Raw genomic sequence first — 22,027 nt, forward strand, 5'->3', positions numbered from 1 at the left:
AGGAAAGTGGATTACTTGTGCTTGATTGAAATTTTTTGAATATACTTTTCAGCTTCCATTTCTTAAAGGACACTCAATTTTACAGTTATTTAGATCCCATTTGTTGAAAGTATTATTGTCTTATGAACTCTGATAACTGTACCATCTCCATTCTTGACAGACTTCCCTTTATGGTATCAAGTAGGAAAAAAGATATCTCTTTTGCCCTTTGTAGAAAAATGCACCTTTCCAGTTCAAAAATGTTTAAAAATTAAATTATGTGTATATGTAATTCAGTTTATAAAATGTGATTTGCAGAAAACTACAGCCTTTGTAGAGACCATAGGCTAAAGTGTTGGTCTGTTTCTTAGATCAATGCCTGGAGTTAAGAATATAAGTAAATAAACCTATAAACCATACTCTGGAATTGGAAAGAACTTAGAAATCATTGTGTCAATATAATTTGATAATCTGACACACACAATTTCTAATAAACTATTTTTGAGTGTTTCTTAAAAAAAAAACCAGGGACCTTAGGAGTAAGGGAGAACTCAGGCGGAAAGAGTGAGCCCAGGGGGCAGACACCCTTTGCCCCAAGAGGGCCTGCTTTCAATGCAAGATCCTCCGTTAAGTAGTACGGAATTTCTCTTCAATTACAAACATGTATGATGTTAGTTCTAGAAGGGCACATAAAGGCCATTTAGTCCAACCCTCTCATTTTGCTAATGAGGAACTGAGACCCACAGAGGTTACATGAGCTCACCTATGTCAGTGGCAAAGCCAATTAAATGTTCTTTCCAGTATGCAATATCGATACCAGGTTATTGAACAAATCAATTTTCAGTGACATAAAACACATTAAAAAAAAAAACGGAACCAGAACGTAACAGAAGCAACTTCAGCCACTGGAAATGGATAGGATTCTGTTCCTCTCTGCAACTCTCCATCCATAGAATCATACTGTTTCCATGAAGAAGGGAGGGCTGTATGGCCAGCTGGAACCATGAAGAGAAAGGCAGACTCAAACTGTAAGAGCTGAGCCCCCCCAAGCAGGGTGGGCCAGGCCCACACAGTGCTCTGATTTGGCTTGCCTAGGGGATGGGTATGACCTGTGTGGAGAGAGTGGCGTCTTTACCTGAAATTGACCTGCTTACCACACTCTCTGTCACTGTGGTTAGCTAATGACACTCATGCCCTCACAGAGAAAGGAAATCGTAGTCTGGGTGGTAGGAATGAGGCTAACCATCCAAAAGAGATCTCTGAACTAAATTTTTGTTTCTCCCTAACAAAAATGCGTACAAACACTTCAAGGAGCAATTCTCATAGAAAAAAAATAGATGAGAGACCAGATCCTTCACAACAAACCTCAGTTTTACTTAGGGTCAGTGGGAAATCTGATTTGATCATAATAGTTGCCAGGACCAAGTGCTGCAAAGAGTGTCCATCCATTTTGGCTCCTGACTTAGACCTCCCTAGTTGAGAATAAACCTGGAAGGAAAGAACTCTGAAATTAGGTAGTCTAGGCACAGGAAGCTTATGTGGGGTTGGGGATGAGGCCTCCTTGGCATTTGGAACATGACAGGGATGAAGATGTAAGACAGCATTGGGTGTGGAGGCCTGAGAAGCTCAGTGGAGGAAAGACAGGTTTTCTTGTCAGAATGCCTGGGGACTTGCATTCAAACTAGATGAGTAAGCACACCTGTACTGCTGCCCCCTCAACTCCTAATCCTAAGAATGCTAAACAAAATATGAAAAATGGAAAAGCAAGGGACTTCCCTGGTGGTCCAGTGGTTAAGACTCCGTGCTCCCAATGCAGGGGGCCTGGGTTTGATCCCTGGTTGGGGAACTGGATCCCACATGCGTGCCGCAACTAAGACCCGGAGCAGCCAAAATAAATATTTTTTTTAAAAAATGTAAAAGCATGGTCATACTCAAAACAAGAGGAAATCTCCTTTGACTAAGAATGGAGAGAACAGCTATAGCCATGAACAGAAGACAAGGCCATGCAGCTCCAGAGAAATGGAGACCAGTTAAGGACAGATCCTCGGAGTGGCCAGGAATCTCTTTGTTGTCATTCTAATTCTAGGCCGGAAGTAAACCTTTTGATTCCCAGCCCAGCGAAAGCCAAACTAAGCATACAAGTAAATTGTGAAGCCCCGTATAATCAGAGAGTTAGGGTAGTAATGTATTAACATTAATTTCCTGATGTTGATGGTTGTAGTTTGGTTTATACAGGAGAATTTCTTTGTCCAAATACTAAAGTACTTAGGGGTGATAGGCCATCAGGTCAGCAAGTTAATCTCAAATGGTACAGGGGAAAAAGTTACTTATGTTGTACTTCCCACTTTTCCAAAAGTCTCTGATTATTTTTAAAAATTATTGAATAAAAAAAAATCCACTATATTGGCTCAGATCAAACAGGTGATCTAGGGAGGCCAGACTCATAATCCAGATCCACTAGCCTCTTCAGACTTGATCTTTACTATGTCCAGCGTGGTTGGAGCTAACCTCAATTGTGGTCATTTTTGTCTGGTTAAAAAGGCCCAGCAGTGTGGCAAAAAGAGAGAGGGATTCTGGTCTTGTTGATCATTAACAAGTCTTCTCACCTCTGAGAGCGTCATATTTCATCTCAGTAAAATGAGAACAATAATCCCTACCCTGCCTATCTCATCTGGTTATTATAAAGAACAGGTGAGGTAACACATGTGAAAAGGTTTTGTAAAACATCAAGCACCTCGTGACCACGAAGTGGCCTTTGACCTAACAACCTCCTCATCCCCACAGATGTACCCTTTTCAAGTGGGCTAATAGGCCTCAGCTGCTCAGCACCGACCAAAAAACCGATCACTTGGGGATCCCTTCGCGCGGACACCTTGAGAAGGTCCGCCCCCTCACCCAGACCCCGCCTACCGCCGGGCTCCAAGGGTGGAGTTCCCAGGCCACTTCCCGAGGCGCCCGGAAGTTCCTGTCGCTTAGCAACCAAAGGAACCAGAGATGTGATGACGGTGAAACTGGGGGTGGGCTGCAAACCTCGGCAAGTTTCCGTTGCAACCCGGGGTTTGAGGGACCCGCAGTCCCCCACCGGCCCTATCATGTTGCTTCTGGGGACTCTCCTGTGCTCAGCAAGAGCTGCCAGTAAGCAGGTTGGCACTCCTTTCCAATGTATCTGTCAACCCATCCAACTTTCTTAATGAGGAAGCCTACCAATTTTTGAATACCTGTGTGTCAGGCACGTCACATAATAATCCAACCCTGATAATTACACAACCTATCTTACTGATAAGGAAGCCAGTCTCCGAGGGGTTGAGGCCCTCAACCTGAGGGATCTGTCCCAGGGGCACACAATTGGAACCCTGCCCTACTGAAGGGCAGGTATCCCCCCTCCCCCCATCGGTTCCCCACTGGGGAGGCTGGAGAAGGAGCAGCAGCAACTCAAACCTTTATCCAAATGTTTTATTTTGCATAATGACTTTTGAACTAGCGTTTATATATAAGCCCAAGTCCCTGAGGGGCCAGAGATCCCACCATGCAATCAGACCCAAGGCCTGAAGAAGGGCAGTGAATGCATTAGAAATGGATGGCGCGCATCATCCCACAATCTGGAGCTCAGCTTAGTTGGCAGATCTTCAGAGTGAGAAAGGACACGTGTATCTGGTCTCTAATATCTGGGCTGAGTGAACCAGGGAGGAAGCTCGGGAGGCACCAAAAGGCTGAAGTATGAATCTTCTCTGGCCTGGGCAAGGATGGAGTCTGTGCCACTGGATGGCTCCAAGTACTGCTCAGAGTGTCAGCCCCCGCTCCTTAAACAGCTGCTTTAGAGCGTCTTCCAGCTGTTGGTTTGTCCCCTGAAGCCCCTTCACCACCTGTGCTGCCCACTCGAAGTATTCCTGGACTCGGTGTTCGGACCATCCTGCATAAGAATGGACAGAAAACTGCTCATGTTGACGTCCAGGAAGGCACTGGATTTTGCCCACTTCCTGGAGGGCTTGGTGCAGGGCTGTGAGATGAGTTCCTGATGGAAGGATTTGTTCTGAAAACTTCCCCTTTGCCCAGCTACTGCATTTCTAGTGTATGAAAGAAGATCAGAGTGGTCTACTAAGATTAGTCTAGGGAATTAACAAGAACACCCGGGCTTTTTTTCAGTGGAACTGACCAAGCTGTGCCTTCAGAAGGTGGATACCCCTCCCCTTTCCCTCAGAGCAGGTAGAGGAGCATACCCTCTGGGGTGCAGCGATTCAGGTCCCTCAGATTGTACAGCTTGTCTGCCAGCTTCACCAGTTTAGCCCCGGGGCTGCTGTGGGGTGCCTGCTCCACCTGCAGCCGCTTTCTCTCCAGCTTGGGCAGAGTCTTGTCATCTGTTACCTCCTCCACCAGACGCCGCACTTGTGCCCCAAAGTGCAGCTCCACCTCATCCAGGGTGGTGTCTGTGTCCTCCACCGTGTCATGGAGCAGGGCTGCCTGGGGACAGGCTCCCACTCAGTCCTGTGACGCCTGCCAAGGGGAACCGAGAGCTGAATGGGGCCCCTGACCCGCACCCCAGCCTCCTAGCAGAGGAGGAAAGTTACCTGTAACACCACAATGTCAGAGATTCCTGCCTCGTGGGTCAGGATACGAGCCACACCTGACGGGGCAAAGCAGGAAGTCAGACAGGAGGGAGTCCCAGGGCGGCGTGTTGTGGGTTTTGTAGAGCCAGATGTGGCCCCTCACTAGCTGGGTGACCTTGGGCAAGTCCTTTACTCTTTTTTGGATGTTCACTGTACAAAGGGAACAGTCACGCCTACCGCCCCAGGTTGTGGTGAGTCACGAACAGTGCCTGGCACAAAGCCTGGTACGGACTAGGTGCTCGATGAGGTGCACGCCCTCCGCGTTCCCTTCCCGGTCCCCACCCCCTAGATGCTACAGCCGTTGCTCCCCCGGCGGCGCGCCCACCGATAGGGTGATTGATGTAGGGGGTCCCTTCGGGGTCCTTCCGCCGCTGCCATTGGTGCTTGCGAGCCGCGAAGTCAGCAGCCTCCAACAGCTGAGCCGCCTCGGAGCCCATCGCGTGAGTGGGGCGGGCGACTTCGGTCCCAGAAGCCCGGGGAGCGTGGACCGAGCGTCCACAGCGCCCCCTAGCGCCGCGGAGGCCCGGGGATTGTGGAGTCTGGCCCAGAAGAGTTTCTCTGGGGCTGACGTGAGGGCACTGGGTGTGGGAAGCTGCCCTCAATATCGCAGCCCCTGGTTAAGTGGGCTTTGCTGAGGGTGCAAGAAGAATATGGCCTGGCTCTGGGAACCCACATCCTGGGGGAAGGAGGAAAACAGACAAGACATAAGCCAGCAGCCTCACAGTGTGTCCAGGGCAGGAAGGCACAGGGCACTGGTAACTTGGAGGAAGGGCAATTCACCTAGCCTCTGGACCAGAGACAGCCTCTCCCAGGAGGGCCCTCTCCCACCATGACAAAACAATTTTCAAGCTGTCAATGCTCTGAAAATTCTCAAAGTGCTCTAAAAATAGTTCTTGGGCTTCCCTGGTGGCCGCAGTGGTTAAGAATCTTCCTGCCAATGCAGGGGACATGGGTTCGAGCCCTGGTCCGGGAAGATCCCACATGCCGCGGAGCAACTAAGTCCATGTGCCACAACCGCTGAGCCTGCACTCTAGAGTCTGCGAGCCACAACTACTGAGCCCGCGTGCTACAAGTACTGAGCCTGCATGCCTAGAGCCCGTGCTCCGGAACAAGAGAAGCCACCGCAATGAGAAGCCCACGCACCGCAACAAAGAATAGCCCCCGCTAGCCGCAACTAAAGAAAGCCCGCGCGCAGCAACGAAGATCCAACGCAGCCAAAAATAAAATAAAATAAATAAATTTATAAAAATAGTTCTCCCTGCAAGAATGGCCTGGTTGCTATGGGCATGGGAGCCTCACCTTTGGGCCCAGAAGACCCTAGTGCTTAACCTTCTGGAAATTGGAGCCTGCACTGGGAGCCCTCCCTAACTGTTTCAGACTTAGGCTCCCAGGCAGCAGTGTTGTTTCTGCAGGAACTGTCTTCTTTGCTGTCAGGCGCTGGGAACAAAATCTGCATTTCTTTCTTGTGCCGTGAGGGTTCCTGCTTCAGTCCCCAGGCACTGCTGTGGGCCCCTTATGAGTGGTGTCACTGCTGTTCTGGGAGCATGACGTTGTTAGGCCTCAGTAGACACTGGAACAACACAACACTGCTGGCTGGTGGCCTCTGGCCTTCTCGAGAAATTCCCTGTCTCAGCAGTCAGCATCTATGAAGTATGAGGTTTGGTAAGAGAGACCTGGAGACCCTGTAAGAGCTTTTCTTGTGAAATGGGGATGGCTGGTTGCTAAGTATACTCCAGTCAGATTGGTAGCTCTTATACTTTGGTTGGTAGCTGGGGTCAATGAGGGCTCAGGGGAAAAGTTAATGAGAGCACTCACCCTTGCTTTTCAGCTAGTCTTGGTGGTTGCCATGATGCAGAAGTTAGAGAGGGAAGCTCCAAACGCTGGAACTGAGGTCTCTGGGGCCTGAAGTGGAACAATCAGAATTCCCATGGCTTCCATGGCAGCCTGAAAGTTGAGAGTGTATAGAGAGAAACATATTTGGTTCTTAATGCTTGTCTGTTCTTCAGGCTAGTGGCTCAACTTCTCTCTCATTCCTCATTCGGTCTTCTAGCCTTCTGAGCCTTCTCCCCTTCAGCTCAGAGAACCTTAGGCAGCTTGGAGCTACAATCCTCCCATTTTCCAATAGAAGATAGAAACTCAGTCACTTTCATTTCTCTCTAGAGGTCTGTGACAGAGAAGCTTCAGGTTTGTGTTAATGGTGCTTTGGGGCTTTGATTTTATTTCCTTACTGCCTGCAGCCATGGCTTAGAAATAGAGATGTTGGGATTTCTAGGACCAGGGCTGAGGTGAAGGTGACCTCCCATGGGCTTCCAGAGGAGGCCAGGCCCTTTGCTGACAGGCCTGTCTGTGGGGCTACTGCTGCTCTTCAGCTGGATGACGCTTGCCCAGCTGACCTCTCTCTCAGGTACAGCACTCTCCTCTGCGCAGCGCCCCCTCCAGTACCCTACTCTTTTAGCAGGGTATAGGCTACTCTGGGGAGCTTGTGGGGAGGAAGGAAGCCTGCCCTTCTGATAATGGTTGATCCCTTTTATTCTCCAAAAGGGGTGGAGTGGGGTGTGGGTAGATCATTCCTGCCTGTCTCCAGCCCTCTTGCCCCTCCCTTCAGCTTTGGTGCATCATCCCCACTTGTGCCAGACCGCCTGGGATGCTGATGGCCATCGCTACCCCGGTTTCTTCTGTCCTCGGCTCTCTGATACCCCAGAGGAAGCCTACTGCTGCCACCTGCAGGCTGCAGGGGGCTCCTGCTGCACTCGGTCTGAATTTGAGGCCTTGTACCAGGTCAATCTCTCTGCCCTTCCGCCTCCTCCCGTCTTCAGGTGAGAACTCCAGCCCCAGAGCCACTGGCACACTGACAGGGTGTTCCAGTACCTGAGGCTCTGTTACTAATTTCTGGGGTGGGAGGCTTGTAGCTTACAGACCAGTGGAGGGACAGATCTCAAACATAAAATCACGTAAATACATGATTACAAACAAATCTGTGAAGGAAAAGTTCAGGGGGCTGTGAAAGCAGGTGACAGGGAGTCATTGTAGGTGTTGTGTGGTGGGTGGGGTGGGACGGGTGTCAATACTGAGAGGATCTTGTATTCTGGATTACACGTTATTATAGTCGGGGTTTTCAATCCTGAATCTGTCCACGGATGGCTTCAGGGTACCTGTGAGCTCCCTGAATTTGTATTTTCAAATTCTACACTTTTCTGGGTAGGGAGTTCTGGGCTTTCTCCAGACTCTCAGGGGCTCTAACCCACAGGCTGCAGCAGCAAGAGCGCGGCTTGGGCCAGCATCCTGATATTCTCCCCTCTCCCATAGGGGCCCGGGCCCGCTTCTAGCACTGGGCCTTTACAGCCTGCTGCTCGTGGCCCTGATGACTGCAGACCTCGTGCATTTCTGCCGCGGTCGGGGCCGGGGCCGAGATCTGGGCCGGGACCTGGGCCGGGACCGGGCCTGAGCAGCCACGGGCGCCCCTCTCGGTCCTCCGCCGCGCGCCCCCTGTCGGTCTCGGCGGGAACAGACTAAGCGCGCCTGGGGCTTCTCTGCGCCTGCGTACCCGGGCCGAGCGCCTTGCCCCTCTTCCCGGCGTGCTCTCGCCTTGGCCACGCCCCTTCTCTGCCACCGCCTCTGACGCAAGACTGGGGCGGGGCAGCCGACGGCGGATTCCCGAGCCTAGAGGCACCACTCTCCAGAGACTACGCCTGCGCGCGCCCGGGACGTCCGCTGCGCGATGACCGTGAGTGGTCCAGGGACCCCCCGAGCCCCAGGCCTGCCGACCCCGGGGTGCGTACCCATCCCCCTGCGCCCTCACCGCTTCGCACCTGCACTGACCATTCTCGGGCTTCCTCCTCCCTCAATCTTGGCCCTCCATGGGATTCACCGGCGACCCCCAGGCTCCTCTGCCCCTAGCTCTCCGGCTCACCCTGAGCCCACCTCGGACGTTTCCACCCCTTCCCTCCTCAGGCCAGCTCAGTGGAACAGTTGCGGAAGGATGGCAACGATCTGTTCAAATGCGGGGACTACGAAGGCGCCTTGACGGCCTACACCCAAGCCCTGGGTCTGGGCGCAACGCCCCAGGACCAGGCCATTCTGCACCGGAACCGGGCCGCCTGCCACCTCAAGCTGGTGAGCGAGCCGGCTGCTCTTCCCCTGGCCTGCCCGGACCTCTGTTTGCCCACCTCGCTGCTGCTTGGGCTCCGACTGGACATTCGCCTTTTCGGGCCACCCACACTTGTTACACGTCTTTTGGGTCTCTAGGTGGTGGGGGAACCTCGTGACTAAGGAAAACAACTTTGTTGCCCAGTTGTGCCCGAAAAAGGAGATGACCAGCCTCTCAGGCCTGTTCTTTCTCTTACAGGAAGATTACGACAAAGCAGAAACCGAGGCATCCAAAGGTAGGGGAATGTGGCCCTTGTGTGGAGCTGTGGGACTTCTGGGGTGGGCAACGATTCTGGGACCACTGCACCGTCACTTTCTCCTCTTCCTTTTCACCGCTGAAACACATCTGCCTTTCTTCTTTCCCATTTCCCGGGGCATTTCCTTTTCCGCAGCTACCCTCACCTTTTCTGAGGCTGAAGTACTGAGCCCCACATCCGTCCCCCCACCTTCCTCTGCCCCTCGAGATCTTTCCCTGCTGCTCTTGCCTGGAGATGGTGGCCTCATGGGTGCTGACAGAGCTCCTGTTTGTGCTCAGCCATTGAAAAGGACGGTGGGGATGTCAAAGCACTTTACCGGCGGAGCCAAGCCCTAGAGAAGCTAGGCCGCCTCGACCAGGCCGTCCTTGACCTGCAGAGATGTGTGAGCCTGGAGCCCAAGAACAAAGTTTTCCAGGAGGCCCTGCGGAACATCGCGGGCCAGATTCAGGAGAAGGTGTGTGAGTAATTGAGAGAGCGAGGCATTGACCAGTGGTAGAGGGGCACTGGTAAATGGATCTGGATCAAAGGTGTAAACACAGTTCTCTGAAAGGGGGATGCTGATGGCAAATGACCTTATAGAATGATGCTCAACCTTGCCAGTGGTTACATAAAAGGAAATTAAAAGAACAGTAAGGTGCTGTTCTTTTTGGTGGTGTGTTTGGCAAACATTTAAAGTTTGTACACATTGCTAGAAGGAGAGAGACACACTTAAGGGGTGAGGTTGCGGGAGGATGTGGGCTCATTCATGACTGCTGGAGGGGATGTATGTAAATTGGCACAACTCCTTTGGAGAGTCCTTTAGCATATCTCTTAAAATTTTAAATGAGCATGTCCTGTGATTCAGTATGTTTACTTCTTGCTATCTCCCCTAGAGAAGCCTTGCCCGTGTATACAAGCAGGTGTGTGTATGTTTGTTTCAGCCTTGTTTGTAATAATGAAAAATTGGAACTTGCCTAAATGCCCAGCAGTAGGGCAATGGCTAAATAAACTAAGCGACATCCTTACTACAGACTCCTATGTTGTAGTTACTAAGAATAGGCAGATCAACACATATGGACGTGGAAAGCTGACACTTGTAAGTGAAAAAAAAGCAAAATATATAGTAACGTATAGTATGATACTGTTTATGTTAAAATGATCCCCCCCCCCAAATGCACTCAAAATAATACCATGTTTTTTCCACGGGTACAGTTGGGTATGTAAACACAAAGAAAAATATTTTAAAAGATGTGCATCAAAATGATGACAGTATGACTGCTGGGGAAAGGAATAGGATTGAGAGGGTTTTTCAAAAAAGATTTTGCTTCTTCTGGTTGTTTTTTTAAATAGACATTGTATGATACACATTTAAAAATTAATTTAGGAGAAAATAATCTAAAGATTGTCATGAACTATTATAAAGCTTGAATTAGTCAGATAATTTGGTGTTAAAATGCTGACCCAGTGGAAGCAAGTAATATAATGGCAAACACCTTATCAAAATGTTGAGACCAGGGAAAGCAGACTATTTTACTCTCAGTGTCAGCTCTGTCTGATCAGCTGGGGCTGCTTAGAACCCTGTGTTGAGAAGGAGTAGGAAGCAGGTCGCCTGGGCCTAGGAGAAGAACGTGTTGTGACATGAACCACGTCTGCCATGGCTGCAGGAGGGGAAGCGGGGAGCGGCACACATGCTAGGCATGTGCTGCTATCCACGCCCAGGACCCTAGGGAGGGAGAGGACCTAGGATGAGCTTGGTCATTCACATTATTTTTTTAAAAACATCAAAAAGAGAATCCTTGACTTAAAAGGCGTGTCAGCAGCTACCTCATGACTTGCTGGCTCCCTTGCAGGAGGTATAAATGCTGGTTGAGTGCCACGGGCAGCGCACCCAGGCTGCCACAACGTACATGGCCCCCTGGGAGTGGGTTGCCTCGTGGCTAACAGGACGCCACCCCTTCTGAATGGCCCTGCCTTCGGCATCAGCGCTGCCCCCCGCTGCCCAAGTGGGAAATAGCTCAGAGAAGAAAACAGCTGAGGGGAGTTTGGGAGAAGCTGCCAGGCAAGTCTCTTCCTGCCCAAGGTAGCTTGGTGCGAGGCCTAAGCCCAGGCATCCTTCTGTGCCTCCCAGAGTCAGGAGCCAGGCCCTGGGAGGAGCCGGAGAGAACAAAGAGGGAATGTGTTGTCTCCGGTCAAGAGAGGCAGTTCCTCCCATGCTTTGCTGATTTGTCGTAGGTGAGATACATGTCTTCGACGGATGCCAAAGTGGAGCAGATGTTTCAGATATTATTGGACCCACAAGAAAAAGGCACTGAGAAAAAGCAAAAGGTATGGAACTGTGTGAGCGGGAGCTGAACTCCCCCAGTGCTGCCCATCCCTCCCTGTGTGCTGCTGTTGGCCCTGGGAGCCCCTGCTGGCCTGGCCTGCTGCACATCGCTCCTTAGATCGGGCAGCTGGGCTCACAGAGCCTGGGTGGGAGCTCAGAGGGCCTGGGGCCTAAGTGTGAGCCAGGGAGAGGGAACCAGTGTTCCCGAAGCACCTTGTTTGTGCTTAGAGTTGGGTGTACAGAGGTGACTGAGGCACTGTTTCTGCCCTTCAGGCTTTGCCAGGAACTCAGGACTCCATTTATTCTAACTGTCAATGCCAAGAGCAAGCTCTTTTCTCTACTTACAGAAGAGGAAGCTGAAGTTCACAGAGGTTAAGTTTATGGCCAAGGTCACTCAGCTGCTAAGTGGAAGCAGTGAGGTCCAGAGCTCAGGGCGTCTACTCGCCCTGCCCTGTGCCGTGTACAGTGTTCACGTTATGTGCACTTCCTTTGACGCAGGCGTCTCAGAACCTGGTGGTGCTGGCCCGGGAGGATGCTGGAGCTGAGAAGATCTTCCGGAGCAATGGGGTTCAGCTTTTGCAGCGCCTGCTGGACACAGGAGAGCCCGACCTGATGCTGGCGGCCCTGCGCACACTAGTCGGCATTTGCTCTGAACACCAATCACGGGTGGGTGGGGCGAAGGGTCTAGTTACTGCCTCAGTCAGTCTGTCCGTCCATCCACTCTTCCACCTCTCATAAGGCAAAATATAAGGAGATATGTAACGAGAGGCAAAATTAAAATGACACAAAAAGACCAACATGATTTGGGACAACGTGCGGCCAGGAAGGAGCAAAAGCAGCCCACTGACACCCTGAGCACTTTTTTTTTTTCCATCTATTTTATTTTTGGCTACGTTGGGTCTTTGTTGCTGTGCGCAGACTTTCTCTAGGTGCGGCGAGCGAGGGCTACTCTTCGTTGCGGTGCGCGGGCTTCTCATTGCAGTGGCTTCTCTTGTTGCGGAGCACGGGCTCTAGGCGTGCGGGCTTCGGTAGTTGTGGCTCGTGGGCTCCAGAGCACAGGCTCAGTAGTTGTGGCGCACGGGCTTAACTGCTCCGTGGCATGTGGGATCTTCCCGGACCAGGGAACTCTCCTGCAGCTGATCACAGAGACACCTGGTCATTGATCCCTTCATTGTCCGTGTGGTAAAAGCAAGCTGCATGCGAAGAACAGGGCACCTGTCCTTCCCTCACCATCAAGCTGGCATTTCCCTTGGACAGGGGTCCTCACAGTGGTTGATGTGGTCAGTGATGTGACCCACAGCATCTTTACCATTGAGACCAGATATGTAGGGCAGGACCCTGAGATGGTTCTCAGTGTAGACTGTGGGTGTCCTGCACAGACAGTTCAGCAGGAACAGCCCTGCCCCAGGCCAGTGTCACAAAGTCCATGCTCTGGCTCTTGCCCGAACTGACTGGACCTAGGGAACAGGGACTTGACCCTTGGTTGCTTTTAGAGGAGCCCACAGTTCCTAGATCGGGGGTGGAAATGTGAAACATTCTATGAACACTTCAGGCCAAGATCGGGCTCTATTTCTGGGTCTCCCAGGAGTAGGAACGGTAAAGCCACGTGAATTCCGCCTGCCTCCTCTAGCCTTCCTGCCCATCCCTGTTGTGAATGGGGATGGACCCAAGTAGACCTTCGGGGTTTTTCCAGCTCAGAAATGGGCGCAGAGGCCTTGTGGTTCGTTGCATGTATGTCCACATCCCCAGGATGTAGACAGAACCTCAGGGTTGGTATCAGGGAGGAATGAGGTGTCCCTGGGCCGGGTGTTCAGGTAGCTTTGTCCAGGCTTATGTTTCTCCTTCCTGGGGAGACACGAACCAAAGCAGCTGCCTTCAGAGCCACAGTATTCCTTGTCTTCTCTGATTGGAGCCGAGGAGAGAGAGAGTGGGGGAGTCCCCTGGAATGTTTCTTTAGGAAGCCCTTCCAACAAGATAATCCTGGCATTGCCCTGGCCTCACCCTCAGCAGGCCCACTTTGCTTTCACGAGGAGCTGCGCTTTCACCCACATGTTTTCTCCCCTCTGGCCACCCTCTCTGACCCCCAGTTAGGGATCTCCATGGCTGCCCTTCACCAACTGGAAGCTCTGCCCACTTCTCTCCCACCCAGACAGTGGTGACCCTGAGCGTGCTGGGAACTCGGAGGGTGGTCTCCATCCTGGGCGTGGAAAACCAGGCCGTGTCCCTGGCTGCCTGCCACCTGTTGCAGGTTATGTTTGATGCCCTCAAGGAAGGTGTCAAGAAGGGCTTCCGTGGCAAAGAAGGCGCCATCATCGTGGGTGAGTGGAAGCAAGTCTGTGTCCTGTGGGTGTGGCTCTCGTGGAGAAGAAGGGGCTGAGCCAGCCAGGCCAGCTGCAGCCGCAGGTTGTTCAGGACTATGGCTTGTTGACAGTATTTTACTCAAGGTTCTAAGTAGCCAGGGCGCCTCTGGGGTAGGCTGGAAACCAGCGCTCAGGCTGCAGGTCCCCTCTCCCTACCAGGGAAGTTGGGGCTAGGCCACTGTAGAGCCCACTAATGTATTCTTGTTGCTAGATCCCGCCCGGGAGCTGAAGGTCCTCATCAGTAACCTCTTGGAGCTACTGACTGAGGTGGGGGTCTCGGGCCAAGGCCGAGACAGTGCCCTGACCCTCCTGATTAAAGTGGTGCCCCGGAAGTCTCCTAAGGACCCCAACAACAGCCTCACCCTCTGGGTTATCGACCAAGGTAGGTGACAGAGTCTTAAAAAGAGAGAGAAAGGGAATTCCCTGGTGGTCCAGCGGTTAGGACTCTGCGCTTTCACTGCCGAGGGCCTGCGTTCGATCCCTGCTCGGGGAACTAAGATCCTGCAAGCCGTTGTGGTGTGGCATATAAGTAAATAAATAAATAGGTAGATAGATAAATAGATAAATAAATACAGAGAGACAGAGAAAGATCAAGTGTATGTTGCATCTTGCTTGGGTAGCTGGGCCTGCTTGTCGCCAGGAGGGATTGCACCCAGTGTATGTCTGTACTGAAGTGCATGCGGCCTGCGCTGTACCCTTAGGGAACATTGGACCCTTCAGCCGCGTTCGTGTGCACGTGCACGCACATCGAGCAGGCCCATGAGCAGGTTAACAGGGAGGCCGGGTCAGCTTTCTGTATCTGAAGTTTTTTCAATGAGTGTGTGTTACTTCTATGTGCAGGGAGAAAATTCTTCAAGTTTAATATATAAGTTCATACTTCTCTTTTCCCTTAAAAGATAAATTAGGAAAGGTTGGCAAAGCCCCAGCCTGAGTACATCTGTTGGGTACTCATCTTTTCTTGTTATCCCAATTATTCTATGAGGCGTGGATGTTGTTTTCCCCTTCAGTTTTACAGATGAGGAACCTCCAAACCCTACAGCATTCACCCCCATGGGCAGGGCCTGCATGCAGACCTTACTTCTGAGGTCCTTCCCTGACCCCACGCCTGCCCCCAGCCCACCAGCTTCTGTGAGCCTGTCTGCACTCTGACCTCGTGCAAGAGTGGTCCTGCCTTTGCATGCATCTCCCAGGAAACCTCTTCCCTTTGCTTATAGGGGTTGGAACTCATGTTCTGCTGTCTAAATAGGGTGTCTTTTCAGGTCTGAAAAAGATTCTGGAGGTGGGGGGCTCCGTGCAGGACCCTCCCGGGGAGCTCACGGTGACAGCAAACAGCCGCATGAGCGCCTCCATTCTCCTCAGCAAGCTCTTCGATGACCTGAAGTGTGATGCTGAGAGGGAGAATTTCCACCGACTCTGTGAAAACTACATCAAGTAAGGGAAGCCTCCTATTGCCAGGGTTCCTGCGAGAGTTCTGACTCTTTGGGGAGGGACAGCAGTGAAAGGTTTCCCACAAGGAGAGCAGCCTTGGGGAGGACTAGCGGGGGCCAGACAGGGTGGTCTCAAGGGCCACATCTTGTTCCAGAGTGACCTCCCCAGGGACATTCTTTCTCAAATCACTTCTCTAGTGCAACAAATGTTCTCAAGCACATAGTGTTCACTGAGCACTTACTGTGTGTCCGTTCTGACACAGCAGTGCAGTATGACAGTCCTTACCCTTAAGGAGCTCACAGCTAGGAGAAAACAAGTCAGGAAATAAGCAGCACAAGTTCAGATATTAGTGAGTACAGGGAAGGAGGCAAACAGGGTGGTGTGAGTGAGAGTGACCTACATTAGGTGGTGTGTCATCAGGGGAGGCTCGAATGAAAGCCTCGATAAAGAACGCCAACGACTGCCATCCAGAGGATGTCCTAGTCTTCCCATTGGCAGCTTGTCTTTTCTTCTTCTTTTTCTTTTTTTTTTTTTTTGGCTGCGCCACGCGGCTTATAGAATCTTAGTTCCCCGACCAGGGAACAAACCCGGGCCCCCGGCAGTGAAAGCCCAGAATCCTAACCACTGGACCACCAGGGAATTCCGGCAGCTTTTCTTGCTGTTGCTGCTCAAGTAGTGCAGATGCCCGGCCAGTGGAGGGGAAGGGAGGGAAGGAGAGTCCCTTTATGCTGGCTTTGATGTGACAGCTGCCACCCTGTACTCCTCAGGAGCTGGTTTGAGGGCCAAGGGCTGGCTGGGAAGCTGCGGGCCCTCCAGACGGTGTCCTGCCTCCTGCAGGGCCCATGTGACGCCGGCAACCGGGCCCTGGAGCTGAATGGCGTCATGGAGAGTGTGATCGCTCTGTGTGCCTCGGAGCAGGAGGAGGAGCAGCTGGTGGCCGTGGAGGCCCTGATCCATGCGGCCGGCAAGGCCAAGCGGGCCTCGTTTATCACGGCCAACGGCGTCTCACTGCTGAAGGACCTGTACAGGCGTGGCGAGAAGGACAGCATCCGCATCCGGGCGCTGGTGGTGAGACGGGCGGGCCTGGGCTGGGCAAGCAGGCAGCCAGGCAGGGGCCCTGGGCTGGCTGGTGTCTCAGGGTGCAATCCCAGCACACGCTGGGTGACAGTATGGGACGTGCAGGGCCTTGTCGAGGCCGGAGGCAGGGGCCCTGGCTCCTGCTACCACAGGGCTCATGGTCAGGTCAGGGAGATGAGCCTCGTACACAGAGGACACCTGAGAATGCAGGGCGGCCGGGCTGCCCCCTGCGGGCAGTGGGAGCGGCTCCAGGAGGAGACGATGGAGGACACGCTGGGTAGGTGGGTCAGAGGGCTGTGTGGACAGGCTAGGCCGGCAGGCGGCCACAGGAGTGGGTGGTGTGGGGACTGCCTGGCCTCCCTGAGCCTGTTGCAGCCCTGCACCTTGAGGAAGCTGGTCCTCCTCCTTGGAGCACTTAGTCCTGGGTTTCTCCATTCCGTGAGGATCCTGGCCTGGGCTGAGGTACCTGTCTTCTCCCCACACGGATCTTATCTCCATCTGTAAAGAGCTTCCTTGTATGACATGGAAAGGAACAGCAAATCCCAGTGCAGATCGGGAGGGGTTGGGGCCCAGGCCAGCACGGTGGTTAATATGTCAGTCTCTACCAGATGCCATGTCACGTTGCCACCCCAGTAGGTGATTTTGCTGCCTGGTGCTCCAGGTGGTAACCTGGTGGCAGTGTGCATGGCCTCCAGAGAGCCTGGCAGAGTGCCCGGTGGGGGAGCCCACGCCAGCTGTGGAGGAGCCCTGCTCTGCCTCCGTCCCTCGGCCAACAGCTGGTTCTCGCTTCTTCCACCAGGGACTCTGTAAGCTCGGCTCGGCCGGAGGGACCGACTTTAGCATGAAGCAGTTTGCTGAAGGCTCCACGCTCAAACTGGCCAAGCAGTGTCGAAAGTGAGTCATTTAGCACTGTTGTGGCTCCCGACCTGTCAGCCAGACCTCAAAAGAGGAGGGTGGGGCCTCCTCACTGTCCTGTCCTCCCCCAGGCAGACCCTCCTGCGCTGCCACGTGAACTACTTCCGTCTGTGGCGGGGATGCCCCAGCCCCTGGCTTTTCCCCCTTGGTCCTGGTGTGCCCCTCCTGTCCCCCCACCTTTCTGATGGTCATCCGTGCCCTGCATGCCCCCAGGTGGCTGTGCAATGACCAGATCGATGTGGGCACTCGGCGCTGGGCGGTGGAGGGTCTGGCCTACCTTACCTTCGATGCCGACGTGAAGGAGGAGTTTGTGGAGGATGAGGCTGCGCTGAAGGCTCTGTTCCAGCTCAGCAAGGTAGCTCCACGGGCTCCTGCAGTCGTCCGGGGACACTGTCTAGGATTAGAGCCTATGGGGCTTTCTTGGCAGGTCTTGGCCAATGGCTTTTGTGACCCCAGGGAGGGGGGGCTGGTAGCCCGAGTGGCCGCTCTGTGTGGCCTGGGCATACTGGCCTGCACCAGCAGGGTCGGAAAGGACGATCTCTTAGGAGCAGTTGGGGTGGTCAAGTGTGTGAGCTCCCAAAGTCTGGGGCCACCCTGGGGCCTGGGAGGTTCCCAGATTCATCCTGGTGCCTGCGTGGTCCAGCTGAGGGTAGAACTGGGAGCCTGGGCAGCGCTTATCCCGGTGCTGCTCTTCCCCCCGGGATGGCCACTGATGGCCCCTCTGCTCCCGGCAGTCCGAGGAGAGGTCGGTGCTCTTTGCGGTGGCCTCGGCGCTGGTGAACTGCACCAATAGCTACGACTACGAGGAGCCGGACCCCAAGATGGTGGAGCTGGCCAAGTATGCCAAGCAGCACGTGCCCGAGCAGCACCCCAAGGTGAGGGGGCTGCTAGGAGGGGTTTGGGGGCCTCCGTGTCATTGGGGCCAGTTGACCCGAGACATCCACAGCAGATGAGCCTTCTGTTTAAGCGGGTTTCTTTCCCTTTGTTTTCATGTTCATCAATTTGTGCCGTGAGGAGGGTTCCCCTTACCCTGCCTAATCAGCCGAGGCCCCTGTGCTCAGCTGCCTCCTCCCCCAGGACAAACCGAGTTTCGTGCGGGCTCGGGTTAAGAAGCTGCTGGCGGCTGGTGTGGTGTCGGCCATGACGTGCATGGTGAAGACCGAGAGCCCTGTGCTGACCAGTTCCTGCAGGGAGCTGCTCTCCAGGTGAGCCTGCCCCAGCTACACCAGACCTGCTGCAGCCCGTCGGCCTCCAGGCTGCTGATAGAACTACAGCGGGAGCAGGTCCCGGTGCCGTGGGCCCCTCGGAGCAGGGGGCCACCCGCATGGCACCCTTCCTTCGCTGAGCCCAGGAGTGGAGGGTCTGCCTGCCAGAGCCCGGACCCGCCCGTCCAGCACAGCCTTCTCCCCACAGGGTCTTCCTGGCTTTGGTGGAGGAGTCCGAGGACCGCGGCACCGTGGTTGCTCAGGGAGGGGGCAAGGTAAGCGGGCTTACAGACTCCTTCCCGATGGCGTATAAAACATCACTGAGTGGCTGCTACACCAGAGATCAGTGTTGGGTGTGGGACGGAGAAGTATTATTAGCGACCAGCAGGAATGTCTTCCTGCTGAGTGAGAGATGCTGGGGGGCGGGGTGGGGGGCTCTTCAGAGCCCTGGCCTTTGTGCCTATTAGGGTCCTGAGCTCTCCTCCTTTCCCTTGTGTCATTGACCTCCATGGCTCTGGTGCCGGGCACAATCCACGTCTATTCCTTAATAGTTGTTTCGAGAAGTGTTTGGGTAGCTTACTGGGAGGCCTCAGAGAGATGAGAGGGTTGGAGTGGGAGTATCATTGTCAAGCCTGGGGAGAGAATGGGGGGGAAAGGTGAGGGCAGCACAGTCAGGGCTTCAGAGCCTCGTGCTTTGGGCCTTATGTTCCCGGGCACATCTTGGACACTGATGGGCTTGTCCCTACAGGCTCTGCTCCCGCTGGCCCTGGAAGGCACTGACGTGGGGCAGATGAAGGCAGCCCAGGCTCTTGCCAAGCTCACCATCACCTCCAACCCAGAGATGACCTTTCCCGGCGAGCGGGTGCGTGTCTTTCTGCCCCAGCGCTGGCCTGTCCTCCACCCCCTCACGGGGCCCTGATGGCCTTTGACCCGGGCTGCGGCTCCTCCTTGGGGAAGTGTCAGCTTTGCTGAGCCCCGGGGGTGGGAAGGGCAGCCTTCTTTTGGGGGCTGGACTCCCTCCCATCTGCAGGGCCGGTGGGGTTGGGGGAGCTGGGGCGCGTAGCCCTGACAGGTGGGTGCGTATCGCAGATCTACGAGGTGGTCCGGCCCCTCATCTCCCTCCTGCACCTCAACTGCTCCGGCCTGCAGAACTTTGAGGCGCTCATGGCTCTAACGAACCTGGCGGGGATCAGCGAGAGGCTCCGGTAAGGTCCCTTGGGATGTGGGGCCTGGGCAGGGCATCATGGTTTGGACCATCCCCGGGAAAGCGCTTTACAGCGTGGAAAGCACTCCCCAATCACTCACTTATTTGCTCCTCACGGTGACTCCTCTGCATCTTACAGCTGAAGAGACAGGCCGAGAGGCGTGACTTGTGCAGTGTCCCATGAGATAGCAAGGGACTGGGCGATGACAGCGCAGGCCCTGGAGTCAGGCTGCCTGGGTTCAAATCCTGGGTTCACTGTTTATTAGTGTATAGCCTCACAAGTAACTTAACCCCTCTGTGCCTCAGTTTCCCCCTCTGTGAAATGGCATGGCTACAGTACCTAGCTCGTGGAGGAGCAGCGAGGAGGATTAAATGAGAAAATACGTGTAAAAGCATTTACTACATAGGTGCCTGGCTCCTGGCAATGTGCCCAAGCAGTACAGATTAGCTATTACTGCTGATTGTGTCCTTGGGCCACTCAGTCTCAGTCTCCTCTTCTGCAAAATAGTAATGATAATCACACCTGCACCTTCACCGTAGGGCTGTGGCGAGGATTAAGTAAGGTAGTCCGAGTGCTGGGTCAGGGTGAGGGCTCGAATATTAGGTGTTAGCATCGCCATCATCACCACCCGGGTCTCCTAACTCCTACTTTAGAGCATTTCCCAAGGTCCCGTGCTATCTCCTAGGCCCGGTTAGAAGGCTGGAAACCACTGCCTGGTGGTTTCATCCCTGGTGCAGGGGTTCTTTGGATATTGCCCAGGGAAATCCTTGGCCCCGGGTTTGATTGTGTGGGGAAACGGGGGTGGAGGTGATGGATGCCAACGCTCTGATGATGCCGACCCTCCACCCTTGGCCCCACAGGCAGAAGATTCTGAAGGAGAGGGCTGTGCCCATGATTGAGGGCTACATGTTTGAGGAGCACGAGATGATCCGCCGGGCAGCCACCGAGTGCATGTGTAACTTGGCCATGAGCAAGGAGGTGAGGGTTGGTCCAGGAGGCGGTCATGGCAGGCAGGCACACAGAAGTACCTGTCCCTGGCTGGGCTTTGCCCCAGCTGACCTGGTGCACTCCCCGCTTCCGGCCACAGGTGCAGGATCTCTTTGAAGCCACGGGCAGTGACCGGCTGAAGCTGCTGGTGCTGTACAGTGGAGAGGACGACGAGCTGCTACGGCGGGCGGCTGCCGGGGGCCTGGCCGTGCTCACCTCCACGCGGCCCTCGCTCTGCAGCCGCATCCCCCAGGTGGTCAGTGCCCCTTCTTGGTGGGGCAGGGGAGGTGGGCCAGGAACCCCCAGCCATAGTGTGTGAGTGAGTGCCAGGGTTCCCTGCTGCTCGGTGGTCACGCTGCCCTGTTTCCTGCAGACCACACACTGGCTGGAGATCCTGCAGGCCCTGCTTCTGAGCCCCAACCAGGAGCTACAGCACCGGGGCGCTGTGGTGGTGTTGAACATGGTGGAGGCCTCGAGCGAGATTGCCAGCACCTTGATGGAGAGCGAGATGCTGGAGATCCTGTCAGTGCTGGCTAAGGGCAAGGAGAGCCCGGTCACGAGGGCTGCCGCTGCTTGTCTGGGGAAAGCAGTGGAATATGGGCTTATCAGACCCAGCCAGGATGGAAAGTGAGGACCTGCCTCTCACACACGCTACCTATCGCAGCACAGGGAGCGAGGACAGACGTGGCTTTGGCCGGGGGTTGCTGGGGTGTCTCCTGACCAACTGCCCTTTGATGTCCTCTGTTCTGAGTCAGGGGCCACGTTCACAGCCCTGCTCTGCCAGCACTGCCTCCAGCCTCACGCAGCAGGGAACTTTAGACAGCTACTTAGACAGCTGGGAATGGGGAAGACGCGTCCTAACTCAGCCTGTGGATTCCCTGCACTGGGAAGGACCCAGCAAGCAGCCTCACCAGCTGTGAGCCTCACCTGAGCCTGCTGGCAGGACCACCCGATCCTCTAATAAAAGTGTGTGGAACTCAAAATATGTGCCCAGTCAGTGGGCAGGGAGGGCTGGCTGTGGGCCAGAGCGTGGAGCAGGAGCTGGGCATGGCTGAGCGTGTGTGGGCAGCTTTTCAGCAGCACAGCCACCTCTGCGGAAGAAATCCAATGAATTCCCACCCCAGGGCCTGCTGAATTGCTTCTTAATCCTTGTAGAGGGCCAAAGGGTAAACGTAAGTGAATCAATAAAGTATCCTGTCGCGTGGAAACACATGCATTAGGCTTTTCAATACTTCCGCCTTTATTTATTGATTGATTGATTTATGGCTGCTTTTGGGTCTTCCTTGCTGTGTAGGCTTTCTCTAGTTGCAGTGAACGGGGGCTAACGGGGGCTACTCTTTGTTGCGGTGCGCGGGCTTCTCATTGCGTTGGCTTTTCTTGTGGCGTAGCACAGGCTCCAGGCACGCGGGCTCAGTAGTTGTGGTTCGGGGGCTCTAGAGCGCAGGCTCAGTAGTTGTGGCGCACGGGCTTAGTTGCTCCGCCGCATGTGGGATTTTCCTGGACCAGGGCTTGAACTTGTGTCCCCTGCATTGGCAGGTAGAGTCTCAACCACTGCGCCACCA

The 22,027-nt window shown here is 54.2% G+C and overlaps 2 protein-coding genes across 2 annotated transcripts; one reads left to right on the forward strand and one right to left on the reverse strand.

Annotated features, from left to right (window-relative positions):
• Positions 1-3,418: 3,418 nt before the first annotated feature.
• HDDC3 (HD domain containing 3) lies at positions 3,419-5,038 on the reverse strand. Its single transcript, XM_061181763.1, has 4 exons — positions 4,909-5,038; positions 4,545-4,600; positions 4,197-4,437; positions 3,419-3,889 (listed from the first exon to the last, which is right to left on the reverse strand). Exons 1-4 carry the CDS (start codon positions 5,018-5,020, stop codon positions 3,759-3,761), a joined length of 540 nt encoding a protein of 179 aa, XP_061037746.1. The 5' UTR covers positions 5,021-5,038; the 3' UTR covers positions 3,419-3,758.
• Positions 5,039-8,301: 3,263 nt separating this feature from the next.
• On the forward strand, positions 8,302-21,673 carry UNC45A (unc-45 myosin chaperone A). Its single transcript, XM_061179918.1, is given in 21 exon segments — positions 8,302-8,325; positions 8,328-8,354; positions 8,535-8,696; positions 8,929-8,965; positions 9,265-9,440; positions 11,198-11,290; positions 11,787-11,954; positions 13,438-13,606; positions 13,860-14,030; positions 14,908-15,079; positions 15,844-16,144; positions 16,953-17,047; positions 17,282-17,423; positions 17,803-17,943; positions 18,146-18,273; positions 18,482-18,548; positions 19,022-19,135; positions 19,363-19,478; positions 20,339-20,456; positions 20,566-20,721; positions 20,839-21,673. Coding segments are annotated over 21 exon segments (2,835 nt in total). The 3' UTR covers positions 21,097-21,673.
• Positions 21,674-22,027: the final 354 nt, after the last annotated feature.

The sequence above is a fragment of the Eubalaena glacialis genome, chromosome 2 (assembly GCF_028564815.1).
Source record: "Eubalaena glacialis isolate mEubGla1 chromosome 2, mEubGla1.1.hap2.+ XY, whole genome shotgun sequence".
NCBI lineage: Eukaryota > Metazoa > Chordata > Mammalia > Artiodactyla > Balaenidae > Eubalaena > Eubalaena glacialis.

Coding starts and splice junctions, on each gene's coding strand:
- HDDC3 (XM_061181763.1), bottom strand. CDS start 5,020: ATGGGCTCCGAGGCGGCTCAGCTGTTGGAGGCTGCTGACTTCGCGGCT. Junction 4,601..4,908: donor CTACATCAATCACCCTATCG/GTGGGCGCGCCG, acceptor TTGCCCCGTCAG/GTGTGGCTCGTATCCTGACC. Junction 4,438..4,544: donor CTGACATTGTGGTGTTACAG/GTAACTTTCCTC, acceptor GCCTGTCCCCAG/GCAGCCCTGCTCCATGACAC.